General features: G+C 45.1%; 1 protein-coding gene across 3 annotated transcripts in view; it reads left to right on the forward strand.

Annotated features, from left to right (window-relative positions):
* Window positions 1–15733, forward strand: part of ITGB3BP (integrin subunit beta 3 binding protein) — a 610626-nt gene that overhangs the window by 344581 nt on the left and 250312 nt on the right. For all 3 annotated transcript variants that reach the window (XM_069642005.1, XM_069642006.1, XM_069642007.1), the window contains exon 5: window positions 3653–3731. In XM_069642005.1, coding sequence (XP_069498106.1) covers window positions 3653–3731 — 79 coding nt within the window. The remainder of the gene's footprint in view (window positions 1–3652; window positions 3732–15733) is intronic.

The raw sequence follows: 15733 nt of genomic DNA on the forward strand, positions 1-15733 counted from the left end.
ACAGACTCAGCCTCCAGACTTCTGCTGTGTTCGGGCTCCCCGGTCGCACTAACGCGGCCGGGAATGCCCTCTTTATTTATTGTGCACGCGACGGAGTGCAACATCACTCCGCTGCGTGCTCTTCTCTTAATGGGGCAGCACCACACACACTGCTTCATCCATTGCTCGCTGCCCACGCCCCACCTATCAGGCAATCTTAACGTGAAAGCAGACTCGTTGAGCAGACTAACACAATCGTCGCAAAAATGAGAATTTTTAATATTTATATATCCAATCTTTAGGATGTGGAGCTTTCCATTGCTGGATCTATTTGATGTTTGGAAGAGGCTCTGAGAGATTCTACACCATTTTAATGTCATCCATTTATAGTTTGAGAAGCAGTTGGATTATTTTCTTTGCAGAGTACTCACTTTTTCAGAATTCACACTTGCCATTTGTTTGCACTGACAGGGAAGGGGATGTGGTCGTGGTCTATTGGCTAAATTGATGAACCTGGGTTCTAATCCTGGCTTGGGCAACTCGCACAAACAAAAGATTCTCGCGCCTAAAAACACTTGTGTACAGGCACGTTATAAATTACTTTTATAATACAAATGCCATCCTTTGCAAATCTGTTTATTTCCCAGTGCCTCAAATTGTAAATATGTGGCATATAATCTCAATATGTACAAACCTAGTACACAGTGTGCTGTCTAGTACTGTATCCATTGCTTAATTCTCCCCACCTCTCACATCACAGGGTCTCATGCAATTATTATATAGCATACTTATCAATGAACGGGACCAGAAGTACTCCTACTGCAGTAAATGATCTCTGTAAAACGCTCAGCTGCTTCTTGGCGATATGACCGCTTCACCAATCACTTAACAAACAAACATTGGAAAAGCAAACAGTTCTGGCGTTTACTGCTGCTCTTTGAATTTTGTATTTATTGGCACCATGGTGCAAGGAGGAGAGTGCAACGTTTCAAAGGAGGATATGATAAGGGGCGCGGGTGTGCAAGAGAATGAGAAGGAAGGAGAAGAGAGCAAGGGAGGAAATGACTGAGAAAGGGTGCCATTGATGATGAGCAAGAGGACATATGAGTGGGGTTGAGAGTGAGAGGGTCAGAAATAAAGCAACAGATTGAGAAAAAGGATGAGAGTAGGGTTGGGGTGGGTGAGTGGGTTGTTAAGAGTTGGGTCGGGTGGGTTTTGGGTAGAGAGCCGGGGTAGAGAGAATGGGTGAGGTTGGATGGTGGTACAGTGGGTGGAGGTTTGGTGGGTGTGTCTGGGTAGCGAGAGTGGAGATTGGTAGAGAAAGTGGAGGTAGGGTATGGGTGGGGGGTAGTGTGAGTGGGGGGTTAGATGTGTCGGTCGAGAGAGTGGGGGTAGAGAGAGTGGAGGTAGGGTGGGTGGGGGTAGAAAGTTGGGATATGGTGGGTGAGTGGGAGTAGAGAGTGGGGATAGGGTGTGTGGATGGGGTTGTGACGTATTCAGGTAGAGAGAGTGGAGGTTGGGTGTGTGGAGTAGCGTGTGGGAATATGGTGGGTGGGATAGAGAGTGGGGGTAGTGTGGGTGGCAGTTGAGAGAAAGAGAGTAGAGTTGGTAGGTGGGGGTAGAAAGAGTGGGGGTAGAATAGCTAGCGGTAGAAAGTGTGGATAGGGTTGGTGAGTGGGGGTATGGTGGGTGAGTGGTGGTAGAAAGAGTGGAGATTTTGGGAGAGAGAGTGGGGGCTGGGTGGGGGTGAAAGGGTGGGAGTTAAGTGGGGGAAGAGAAGGTTGCTGGGGTTAACGAGAGTGGGGGTGGGGTAGAGGGAGTGTGGGCATGGTGGGTGGCTGGGTAGAGTGAGTGAGGGTATGGTGGGTGCATTGTGGATAGAGAGAATGGGGGTAGGGTGATTGGTGGTAGGGTGGGTGGCGGTAGAGATAGTTGAGTTAGGGTGGGTGGGGTAGAGAGCGATGGTAGGGTGGGTGGCTGGGGTACAGTGAGTGGGGTTAGGGTGGCTGGCTGGGTGTAGAGAGAATGGGGGTAGGGTGAGTGTGCAGTTGTAGAGATAATGGGGGTAGGGTGAGTGAGTGGTTGTAGGGCGGGTGGTAGGGTGGGTGATGGTAGAGAGAATGGGGAGGTTGGGCAGTGCAGAACATAACAGTGAAGGGGTATTGGTAGATGGGGTGAGGTTAGGGTGGGTGGGGTTGGTAGAGAGGGTGGGGATTGGGGGTAGTGATGGAAGGGGCAGCCTCAGGAGTACAACAGTTGCTGTCAAAATTAGCCCAAAAATAACCCAAAATAGCCCAACGTGAAATCACTGCACAGCTGAGAAATGGAAAGCCCAGCATCTGACTTCCGTCTTACAAAGCTGCTGATTAGAGCAAATATTGTCAGGGAACTACTCGTTGGGTAGAACAGCAGAGGCGTTTAGAAAAAGATTTGAGTGATTTGGCAGTTAAATGCCATGGCATTGCCATTGCTATGCCAACCCGATATTCTCAGTTCAGAACACCCGATTCCCCCTCTCTCTAATGTCACAGTGGTTTCGTCAATTTTGTGGTGAAAGCCACTGAAATTTCGCCAAAAAAAGTCCCCAATTTATATATGAATTTTATATAGCACAAACCTAGCTAGGAAGCAATTAATGCAATGTTGTACTAATTGGAAAATCCACTGGCCAGACCCTAGACCCGTAAGAGAAGAAATACTTTTTGGAGCTTAATTTCCTGACAAGGCGAAGCAGTATAAAGGTAGTGTGCTGAGACATGACAGTAACAGATACGCTTGTGTTTCAGTGGGCCTGTATTATACGGCCACGTGCAAAGAGATGCATTACAGAGGGAGTATCAATCCAGTCTTAAATGCATATGTAGCACATTAACATGTGTCAGCGCACACCTTTTATGAGTGATCCAATATTCTCTGGACATCGTCCCATACAGTTCCCTGGCACGGCTGTGCTTGCGGGGCCACCTGTTGCTGTCACAGAAATGCTGCACCCAACACCAAACTCTCTCTCATATATTTCTGCGTGGCAGCTGCAATCACACTTCATTTGTGTTCGGATGGGGACGTTTACACAGGAGGGCTTTATCATTTCAAAACTCAGTGCACGTGCCTAGTAGTCGTTCGACTCCTGGAGGTTACTGTACTACGTAAAGATTTTGACACAAGGCGAGATTACATAAACAGCACTGTGTTGAAATATAAGACTGTTGTGTTTAACTGGGCCTCTGCGCAATATTGCTCTAGTTATGGGGAATAGTGCTGATAGGCGTGGTTAATTGTGCCTCTTGGCCTGTTCCACTTGTCGACTCCTGCGAGATTTAGTAAATGTGCTGTTGATGTGGGCCCAAGTGTGAAACGCGTTCAAATAAAAAGAGAACATACATGGTACGGGCAACAGGTCACCTGGCACAACTATCTGCAATATTTTCCCGAACAATTTCGCACCACTGGGGGCTGTGATTTTAATTGGCACCACCCATCATAGTTTGTCATCCTGACATCCAGACCCTATGTTTTCGGTACATATCAGTGGTTTACAAGTTAAATACAACACATTATTGGGTGAATTTGAGTTATATTAAAGCTTAGCAAAGTGTTGCTAAACTAGTTTGTGTGTTTGTAAATGAACTCCATGCTGCCGTGATGGTTATGCTGCCTTGTTTTTCATCCACAGGTTCATGGTATTGCATTCCAGAGCAGAACAATCCATGGAAACGTTCTTAAAGACGCGAAAAAGCCTAACAAGTTTGCAGGTTTGTATCTTTGTAAAGCTCAAACAGATAATTACTTTGGTAAAATGCTGGCAAATACTTTGTATCTGACTAATGTAAATGACAGGTCCATCAGTAAAAGCACACTGTTAACTTCCTGGCTTGCACTTGATGTAAAACACCACGTTTGTAATATTGTTAAACAGTATTGTGTGCAGTGGTCGAAGTGGGTGGGAGCGGTACTCCTCTACTTATTTTTTTAAAAACATTTTACTGTTCCTATACTTTTATTTTAAAAAGAAACTGTTCTGGAATGGTTTAGTTTAAAAATAAAAGTGCAGGAAGACGTTGAAATTTTCACTTCAGTGCACTGCACTGAACAGTCCCTCCAACAGCAGCTGTGTTTGTTTGGGTGTTTGGATTGCGCGTGGGAGGGGCTTGGCGATGGCGTTTTTGAGGAGCGGACTCATTACTTCTTTTCGTACACTTCGACCACTGTTTTTCGTGTCACCTTTCTTGTTAATGCCAATTTCACCATCTTTTTATTCGTAATTTGAGAAGTTTTTATTGATTCCTGCTTGCACTTGTTCGTTTTGTATTCGTGGAGTACCAGAGGGCTGTGTGGTTCTGTGTTTAGATCTTGTGCACCATTTATGAACAGGTTTTGTGACACGCTTTGGTTTGGAAGCATTTTACTGAAATACAATTTTAAGAAAAGATTTCTTGTGACAACATGCAATTTGCGTTTCGCTCCACTTTTGCAGCGACATGAGCCTTTTCATGTTGTAGTACTGTGATATGAAAATGTACGGCTTTATCTTCACGTCTATTGCGAACAGACATTTTTCATGGGGTAGAACTTAAGCTCCTCATGACGAATTTACAAGAAACTTTACAACTATCGCAAATGTTTTTGGGTAACCACAATCTTCCCGACCAGTTTCCAAAAGGAAATGTTGCTCCTGTCTTCCATGACAAATACTGTATAGACATTATTACAATTGTCATGCAGTCGGAGCACCTGCAAAGTGTGCTCCCTTTTTCGGAATCCTATTTTGAGAAAGCCTTAAACTTGGATTACATAAATGTTTTATATTAGTTTAAATTTACACAATGATAAATTAGTCCATTAAAACAAATCAACAAAACAATGAGACAAGATGCAGAATACAATAAACATATTTACAAGTAAAGAACTAGTACAAATTCATAAAGTCATCCCAAAATCTTGTAATAGCAATTTCCCTTGTATCTTGTAAATTGTTCTTTCCACGTTTGCAAGACCGGACATTCCCTCAATCCATTCCGTAACAGTAGGCGCAATCCGAGATTTCCAGCCCCTCAATAACATCTTCTTACCTAAACCAGCACCCCGGAGCCAAACATTTTTCCGAGAGACCGAAAGATCCTCAAGCAACTCACCACCTCCCAAAATCATTGTTTTGAAATCCAATGCAACATCCAAATTCAGAACACGTAAACAGATGCAACAAACGTCGTGCCAAAATCCCCGTACTCACACACAGTCCCATAGTAAATGTTCTAAACTACCCAATCCATTCCCACAACACCAGCATTCATTGGTATCCACCATTCCTCTCTTGAACAATCGTTCCGGAATCCAAAACACTCTGTTGAGGATCTTTGTTTGTCTCGAGCGTTCCTCCAAATTTATAGAACAAAGCTTAACATTAGCACACATCTCCAACCACATCTCAGGCGTAATCTCACACTCCAATCTCCTGCCCCACTCAACTCTCAGTTCAAGGTTCTCTTTATATGTAGCTGTCACACCACTGAAAACCCAGTCCAGTAACCAAACTCTTATCACAGTAACCTGATACTGGTAACACCTCAGATTTAGACCAATTTACCTGATATCCCGCTGCAACATGAAACCTGTCTAATACATTTAACAAGGCAGGTAGGGACACAGCCAAATTCCGCAACAGTAGCAGCAGATCGTCCGCATAAAACCATAACTTTTGTTCAACACCATGAAAGTTTAGGCATTGTACTCCCGCATCACACCACAAGGTGATTGCCAATGGTTCCATGGCTACAATAAATATTAGAGGAGACAGAGGACACCCCTGTCTAGTACCCCTCTGCAATTCAAAAGAGTCTGATAGCTGTCCATTAGTTCTGACACAGGCCGTTGTACATGCATATAACAGGGCAATCCAGGAAGTATAATCCTCTCCCAAGTTCATAGCACGCAATACCGAAAAAAGATACTTCCAGTCAACACGATCAAACGCTTTTTCCACATCCAAAGAGAAAACGGCCACGTCATCTTCCGAATTTTGGGCATGTGTCGTCAACATCAACAAGTTCATAATATTACTAGATATCCTACGACCTTGAACAAAACCTGACTGATCAGTGTGCACCAGCTTCACAAGTAAATGTTCCAAACGCATGGCCAACAACTTCGCCAATATTTTGTTGTCTGTATTAATTAAGCTAATTGGACGATAGTTTGATGTCAAGCTGCTGTCTTTACCCTTCTTAGGAAAAACCGATAAAGTGGCATGATTGGTAGAAGCAGGAAGAAGACCCTCCATGCTAGATTCTGTATACATATCCCGCTCCACCGCTGAATCATGTAAGATTTTATAAAATTCAGCAGGTAAACCATCAGGACCAGGAGACTTGCCCGAGTTCAGTTTCCCAATTGCAGACCTCAACTCGTCAACAGTCACACCTTCATTCAACATAGATGTTTCCAAATCATTCACTCTAGGAATCTCTAAACCATCCAAAAAAGCCTCATCCAGACCATTGATATCCAATTCATTTTGATACAGCTTCTATAATATTCCTTAAAAGTTACATTAATCTGTTTACGGTCAAAAGTCACCTGACCATTCGTCCCCTTAATAGAGTTGACGGCCCCTTCCGACTGCTGATGTCGCAATCTGTAGGCAATCCAACAGTCGCATTTTTCCCCATATACAAAATACAAGCATTTTAACCTGTACTCTGATCTCACTTTCAAAATATCATTCAATTCTCTCTGCAATTTCCTGAGCGCCCTTCTCTTTTCCGAGTTAGTAGGGTCACTTATCAAGTAATTCGAGATCAATTTAATACGTTGGTCCAAATCTAAACTTGAACTCTCCAAATTCTTTCTCCTGCTACTAGACAATCCCAATATTAGGCCCTGCATTGTACATTTAAATGCCTCCCAGACTGGCTTAACAGTAAGCCCATCTGTTCTATTTTCCACCACAAAGTGTTCAGCCTCGGATCAAATTTTTTCCACAATTGTCTCATCCTGAAGAATTGAGGTGTTCATTTTCCAACAAAACGACCTGCAAGTATCAAACTCCAGGCTCACATTCAAAAACACAGGTGCATGGTCTGTAACAGCAATACTACCAATCTCACAACCAGCTAGGTTTAAAGTCACTGAACCAGCCGTGAGAAACATGTCAATACGAGAGTGCGAACCATGAGAGCCAGAATAAAAGGTGTATTCTCTCAAATCTGAATTACGCAGTCTCCAACAATCTTCCAAGGCAAATTCAGATATAAGTGAGCGAAAGGAACAATACGTTGGGTCTCTCCTCTGATTCGTACTAGGTCTGCTACGATCTATGGTATGATCAATAGCCAGATTAAAATCTCCCCCCAGAATAATATTCAGGGAACCAAAATCCTGCAACATCTGAGCCAATCTTCCAAAAACAGCCCATCATCTAACGAGGGTGCATAGATATTACAAAGAACTGTTTGAACCCCCTGAATATCTACTAAAAGTACAATGACCCGACCCTCATTATCACCCACCACTTTTCCAGGCCCCCATTTACCCAGCCACATCATTGAATCCCTGTGTGAAAAAGAGAGTGTGAATCGTGGGCTCAAGGTTACTTTGCTTTGGCATCATGGTATTGTAGCCCATGACATTTGGTTAAAAGTAAAACAATGATTTTTGTGAAGCACCAGTGTTTGCAAATCGAAACGTGGCGTGCAGACAAGTGGGAGGGGTGATGGAACTAAAGAGAATATCCTAGGGCACTCCATGAGGAAAAACGAGCCCTCTCCTTTCATGAATGGGCCCACAATTCACAACACTTATTTTAAGAAACTTTGCAATTAAGTAGAGACTCGAGGCACATATGGAGAAAAAAAACTGCATACTGAAGAGTGGTACAGATACTGTACAATGTGCAATATGCAGCCAAATGCGGTCCGCCTCAGAGTAAGGGTTACTGCAATGGTACACACCGTAAATATGCAATATCCGAAGGATGCACACCTTAATCATTATCTTTGTTTACCCCTGAGAGACAACACCCACAATCATTCCATATTCAAATATTAAAATGTACTACATACGATATACAATACAAGTCCTCAGAAAATGGTGGACTGGTATCAAATCCAAATAGGAACCAAAAAGAGAGAACAACTTCAATTAAAAACAAAATTGTTAGTATATTAAAAGATCTTTATACACTACTCCTAAACTGTAGATTTCTTCCACTTTGATGCTTTTTGTTGTGCCTTGGAACGAAGTCTCCTTACTGGCCCAGTGTGTTACTCCACATAGCTGCTGCTGCTTTTCCATTAGTTCCTGGGACGAGTGCTAACACTCCTTCCTCTCCCGCATATACTCAAAATATGTGATAGACCCTTTAGCCTTTGATTGTCAATATTACAGTGGTGCCATTCCTTTATGAACCTTTCCCGCCATGGTATCATATTTATATTGACTTTATTGCACCAGTTGGTTGCACATTTGTTAAAATATCCACCTGCACTGAGCAATTGAGCACATTGAAGCCTCTAGCTTATGCGCCTTGTAGATTGTTACCTGTTTTTAAAAAAATGTATTTCTGCTATTTAAAATCTGTTCTTAATTCAATGGTGGAGGAGGCAGCTGCTTGAGAGCTGAGCTTTTGCAGCTTCCCGGAATATCTTTAATATAGCTACACAAGGCTGAGAGGGTGTCAGACACTTTGGATGTGGTAGTATCACCCTGTTAAGATGAGGTTGAGATGAGTTTGAAGATGAAGCAGTCAAGGCCCGGAACACTCCTTTGTAAGAGGAAACCATTTAAAATGGTCAGAGAAGAGGAGGTAAGTGCTTTGCTCAACCTTTGCCCCATATGGATGGCCTATCTAAGGAGGACTACTTCATGGACATGATGGATCAGGAAGCCAGTGTGAAGAAATGACTACTGCTGTGCAGGAGTCAAAGGGTGAGTAGTGCCTAAACCGCATATTCAGCCCCACACTACTACTAAACCAGCTGTGATCCTAATCTTAAAGATAAAACAGACCCTGCCAGTCGGTAGATCTCCTTTGCCTTTTATAGTAACCTGGGACAAGGGCAGGTTGTACTCTCAGGAGGTAAGGTGGATGCAGTCATTCAACAGGAATAGTATAAGACTCCAAAATAAAAATGTCCAAAAGGTTTCAATAAGTATACTTTAATAAGCAATAAAAAGGCAAAGAAATTACTATAAACACTAACAAACGTGGTGGGGGTGAGAAATGCGAGACAGGCACAAAGGTAAAGTTTTCTCAAAGTTTGCCAATTATTCAAAGTAAAAAGGGGTTCTGATGAACGCCTAACTTTCCCTAACCTAACAGAGAGGTCACTGCCTAGCAAACTAAAACTAAAGAAAAATTGTCTAATGTACAAAATACCTTTGGCCCTCGCACAAATAAATGAAATCAAATTATACAAGGAAAATATGGCTGACTTTTGGTTCAACAAAAACAGTCTTTGTAATTCAAACTCAAATGTTCTCGGAAGTACCCTTTGCGACAAGAGTTGTATTCCTTTCCCCTGGATAAATTCAGGAATACTTTATTTCAAAACAAGCAATGTCTTCCACAATATCTCCCTTGAAAGGAGGATCAACTTTCTTCTCAATCCAAATTCAACCATTCTGTTACCACGTAACACTTTCTTCAAGAAACAACTTCTTGTCAAAATAGCACTTCAATCTTTCTCAATACTTCTTCTTGATTCAAACACTTTTGTCAGGATAGCAAAAAGCAACTTGTCTCAGTAGTTCTACTGCTTGTCAAACATATGCTCCAGTACATGTATTTTCTTAATTCAACAAAGGTTCTTTTCAAAGATCTTTCTGCCCCAAAGAAATCAAACTACCATCTTCTTTCTTGGCCCACTAGCCTGCCAGGACTAACTACTATATGCACATTCCGGGTGTACTCGCCTGCCAGGAAGAAAACTCCAACAACTAACTTCAAACCTGGTGGCAATATTGATTCTAGTATTCTCCACACCAGTGTCTTGGTAGGCTTTCAGTCCTTTGGCTGTTGGCAATGTGAGATACACGCTTTTCCAAATGTATATCCCTGAAAAAGGGAATTTATGCTTTAGTTGCCTTATTTAGACTGTCTCACAAGTTCATGGCTCAGGGTAATGCTGGTTTTGAGCTTTTTCCAGGGGTTGTCTAGATCTAGGGTGCCCATGGCCTCTGAGCTGTGAGTAGTATTGTTTAGAGGATGTTCAGAGGTCCGGGTTTGGGGGAAAAATTGTTAAGGTCCAAAGACTCTGGTGCTGACGAATGGAATACTCCTAAGTTCTTTTTTAGTGGAAAAGCATATGCTGTTGAGGAAAAGACATGCAGTGAGGTTTGTTCACCAAATCTTTAATAACAGCACTTCAGGGTGAACACAAACGAGAAAAACATACAACCCCCAAGTCATCCAAGTCTGTGTGGCCACTGCCCGTCTATCAACAGTTTTATAGCTTTTCAGTACATGCACTCAATAGAATAAGTTGATGATTTCATGACCTGATTAAGGATGTCAGGCTACCTAATTAACACAATAGCTGACTCTGTAGAGCCAGGAAAACTCAGACACCCAAGGTAATTTCCTCGTCTTCAGGAGATGACCAACACAGATGTGTGTCTCTTGTACATTAAAGACTTTACTGTTTGCAATAACATTCATTTGTAGTAACTTTGCCGAAAAGTATATTCAGAGACACTGATAGTGTAAGCCGATTTCTAAATAATTTTGCTAAGGCAGCAAGATACAAATGTGTGAGTAAATACATTGTTACTTGCCATTTTTCTTTTTCCATTCTTTCTAAAAACATTTCAAAATTGATTCCTCCCCCCAGTAACATTATGACTAATCATTTGTGAATCAACACATTCTTTGCACATACATTTCCCGTCTACATTCTTTAAGCAGCTATTTGCATATATATGCATTTTTCCTCCACACCCACTATCCTCCATTTCATTTAAACGTGCATTAAAGTCTGTGGCAGCTAGTATAGGATTCAATGTGCAGATTAAGTTCCTGGTGGTAGGATAGAGAGGAGATGCTTAAGGTGCATTTGTATCTGGATCATATATGTTGCTGTTGCTTGGTAACTATGCACAGGCTAGGGAACACCTCATGTGTTCTATAAATGCATGTGGGCAGCTCTTTCATTAGAATACCTTTCCAATCTCTAAGGCCTGTTTTATGACTGGCTGGTACCTGAAGTCGTCTGGCGGTGGCCTTGGGTAGCTGGAGGTGAGGATTGTTACTGATGTAAAGTTGGTTGTCAGCTATTATTGGTGAGGCCCTGGTCAAGCTCATCATGTCTTTCGAGTGGTGAGTGGGGAGGAGACTATGCTTGTCGTTGTAGGGCAAAGTGGGAGCTGTTAAAATGTGCATCCTTTCTAAGCTTTGTGACGTCATGCAGGCCCTCCCACTACTGCTACTGAAGTAAGATGTGTGCACAATTGACAGTAATAAAGGAGTTTCTGTATGGGGATTGCAGGTGGGTTTTCAATTGAGTGTGGAAGGGTGGGTTGGATTTTCCTGTCTAGCAGAATTATCATTGTGTTAATGCTGTCTGATACAGTGCACTGGGTTGGTGATGCTCCTTACTTCCTGTCGTGGCTCTCTGTAGAAAAAAAAGTATTGGATCCCTTCCCCCTGCACTCGGCCTTGTCAATGAACATGCTGCCACGGCCTGGAGGGGATGCACTGTATATCTCATGAGGTCCTTCTAACGGCAGGAGGTGGTTCTTGTTGTTGGGTGGGAATGGAGTTCCATTGGTAAGTAGCAAGGAGAGTAACGTAAAAGAAGCAGGAGGCAGTGCTGGGTGGATAGGAGTTTGAGGAGGGTTTGGGATGGCGGAATGTGACAAGGAGAGTTTCTGGAATTTGAGTTAGCTAGGTGGAAGGGAGCCAATCCATGGATATATGTATAGGATAGGAGAAGCAATTTCGAGAGTGACTGGTGTTTTATATTGAGTTACTCTAGCATTCCAGCATGTCATGACATGCTGAAATGTAGATTGTGAGAAGAGAGAATGCTCCTAGGAGCATAACGGAAAAGAAGACCCTGTGAGCCGGTGGGGCAGAAAGCTGTTACTAATAAAATATTACCTCTAACTACTAAGAAGTCATCCACTTGTTTACCAGTGACACATTAGGCACCCATTGGCCTTATTGAGTAGCCGGTTGCAGTTGCTACTTGTTTCTGTTGCTGCAGTTGAGGTTCAGATGTTCCTTTTGCAGGGGGATGCTCCCCTCGAGTGCCTTGTACCTGTGAGTCCCCGAGCCCCAATTTTGAGTCATGTAGGCCTCCGGGTTGGCAGTGCTCTCCTTTCCCTTCTGGAGTGCACAGGATGTAAGCCTTTGGTTTGGGAGGCTCATGCAGCCTCTCCAGCAAGCACGTCATTTGGGTCTCCTGGCTTGTGAGCAAGCATCCTGAGGACAGAGGCGCTAGAACGTCATGCGTGCACAAGGAAGTGCTCGACAGCTACTTAGGGTCCACTGTACCCAAGATCCCTCATGCGTCTAGGATCCTCAGATTGTTTTTTTCCGCCATACTGGTCAGAAGCATTTTGCGGAGTCCCCTGGCCCTAGCCATACTTTTGCTAAAAATTTTAATTAATAATCTATTGACATCCTTCCCCACCCCAACGTCGAACTTCGACACTCGACGCCGGCTGGAGAAGAAATCGACCGTCGGATGCTGCACGACGGATTTGGGCCTCGGAAGGCCGTTGACCTCGGCCCGGGCCTTGGAAGGCCTCTGGCTTCGGCCCTGCAAGTAGGGAGAGTGGGGGGTGGTACATACTCTACACTCTTGGTACATAGGTACACCTTATACATTTCCTACACTTAACAGCCCGCTGCCTCAAGGTGCGTATGGAGGGTGTCCCTTTTCAATTCTGCCCCAAGTGCAATCGCAAATACCCTTGGGTCGACAGGCACGCCACGTGTAATCTCTGCTTGCCGAGGGACCACCCCGAAGCGAACTGCAGAGCGTGTAGTAGGTTTAAACCTAAGACACTTAAGGACCGTTCGACGAAGCGTTGGGCCCACCACGCCAGGCAGGCGGCCATGGCAGCGGAGGGCGCCTTCAGCGACGGCAGCGACGCCGTACTTTCGGACGGCGAGAGCATTACGGCGTCGAAAGACAGCCGAGCGCAGGTCCCCGACCTCGGAAGGTCATCCGGCAGGGCGGCTATGGGGAAGACCCCCGGCGACACAAGCGCTTCACATACTACACACACTAAACACACTAAGTCCAACCGAAACTCGACGACGTCGAGTTCTCGGAAAGAGGCACAAACAGAACGGTCTGATTCGGTGTCCTCTGGGCGCTCTCGATCAAGATCGCCGCATGACTCTAGGCAATCATCCACTCTTGCCAAGAGTGCCTCACTCCCTAGGCTAACAGAAGTTCGATCGTCGGAAGACGAAGACGACTTCCACCCCCAGGCCGCGCTCCAGGAGTCGGAGCCCGCAGTTAAAACCAGCGAGGCCCCACGCTCGAAGGACAGGGACACCACCCCCGATCCTCTACGCCAGGCGTCGAAAACCTCCAGAGCCACTAAAGGACAGGGAAAACATTGTTCCACTCACGGGGAGGGGGGCAAACAGCAAAAGAAACAACCTTTGCACTCTTCCACAACCTGTGAAACACACCACTCCCCCTAAACAGACAGACAAGACCAGGTCTGCTGATATGTCTAAAACCAGCAAAGCTACTCAAGATAAATCCCATAGACTTGCTGAGAGAGTCATCCCCAGTTCCAAAAAATGGTCCAGTGAAGACATAGATAGGGTCATGTCAAGAATGTCTTCTTTGGCAGATTTTTATGATAAAAATCCAGAACATTTCCTCTCGTATGATCCACAAGGGGCGACTCCCTCAGGCTCTACTGATCCTATCCCCCCGAGTAAGAAGCCCCGGTTTGAAACTCCGATGAGGTCAGAACCCTTCGAGGTACAACCATACGCAAGACCATACTCACTGTATCAAGGAGAGGCTTCCTTTTGTGAGGACCAAGAATTTGGTATGATAGAAGAGCAAACCGGGACGGGCTACTATGGGGATGATGAGGACCAGGAAGAGGAAGAGGAGGACCCGGAAACATACAGAGTAGATTCCCCGGTAGAGAACGAAGCCCCGGTTACCGACTCCCCGGTCGATAACCAACCCCTCCTAAACGAGGTTCTCGCACGCGCAGCAGAACATTTCCACATTGACACCCACGGTGTCCAGGAGGAAAGGGACTTCGCAGAAGAGTTGGTGGGAGAAAGGATGCCTGTTGCCCAGACCATCCCTATCCTTAAGTCCATTCAGCGGAGAATAGATCCGTCCCTGGTGAACCCGAACCTCACCAGAGCAGTCAATCCCAGGGTTGAAAAACTTTTCAGGGCGGCCCAGTCTGACCCTCTCTATATAAGAGGACATCTGAAGCCAGACTCCCTAGTTGTCACCAACACTCCTAAGAGGGCTGGAACACCCTTGTCATCGTCCGAAGCTTCTCCCGACAAGGAGAGCAAAAAACTATACGGTTTCGGCAGGAAAGTAGCCTCAACGTCCGCCTATCGAGCAAGGATTGCAAACTCCGCCACCCTGTTGGCCAGCTACAACTGCCATCAGTAGGAAGAAGTCGCGGCACTCATAGCCTCTGCTCCTGAACCTTTAAAGGGCCAGTTAGCTCGGATTTCCGCAGAGGGTAGAGCCGTGTCTGGTTGCATTTTGAAAGCAACCTTCGACGCCGCGGACAACACAGGCAGATTGATAGCGGAAGGCACTGTTATCAAACGACATGCGTGGTTACGGCAGTCTGGTTTTAAGGCAGAAACACAGGCATCATTGTTGGACAAACCGGTGGAAACCGATCTGTTGTTTGGTAAGGCGGTCGAAGACGCACTGAAGAATGCCAAGGACGAATACGAAACACTCAAGTCCCTTGGCCAGTTAACCAATAAACCCCCTAACCAGAGAGGGAATAGTAATTTTCGTCGCCCACGCGGCCAAAATTCTCAGAGAGGATCTACCTATTCCCAGGGGCAGGGTACATAGTGGAACAACAACCAACAGTCTACCCAGGGTTATGGCAGGGGTAATAGGAGAGGTCGTGGTAAAGGCAGAGGCAGCCCCAACAAGGGAGGCGGCACGCCTCCACCAAAGCAGTGACGCTCAGTTCAGGGTCCCTTCTCACGCAACCCCAGTAGGGGGACGCATTTCCAACTTCACCCAGGCTTGGGAAGGGATCACATCAGACAGATGGGTGCTGTCAACAGTATCCACAGGATATTGTATAGAACTACTGCAGCGTCCCCGGAACCATCCTCCACGACAAAGAGTACACTCTTTAGAACATCAGAAGATTCTCCTCGAGGGGATCGCCATTCTGCTAGAAAAGGAGGCGATAGAACTCGTCCCGGGACACCAGGTAAACAAGGGTATTTATTCAACTTACTTCCTTGTGCCAAAGAAAGATTTGACAATGCGCCCAGTATTGGATTTACGGCCTGCCAACAAGTATGTCAAGCCCCAAAAGTTTCGTATGACCACGCTACAAGAGGTAATCCCCCTCCGAAAAAAGGGGGATTACATGGCAACCTTGGATATGAAAGATGTTTATTTTCATATTTCCATGTTCCCACCGCACAGAAAGTATTTGTGCTTCAAGGTGGACAGTCGACACTACCAATTCGAGGTACTGCCCTTCGGGATAGCTTCAGCACCAAGGGTATTCACCAAGGTACTGGCGGTGGCGGCTGCACACCTACGCAGGG

The sequence above is a fragment of the Ambystoma mexicanum genome, chromosome 1q (assembly GCF_040938575.1).
Source record: "Ambystoma mexicanum isolate Mex_15411 chromosome 1q, UKY_AmexF1_1, whole genome shotgun sequence".
NCBI lineage: Eukaryota > Metazoa > Chordata > Amphibia > Caudata > Ambystomatidae > Ambystoma > Ambystoma mexicanum.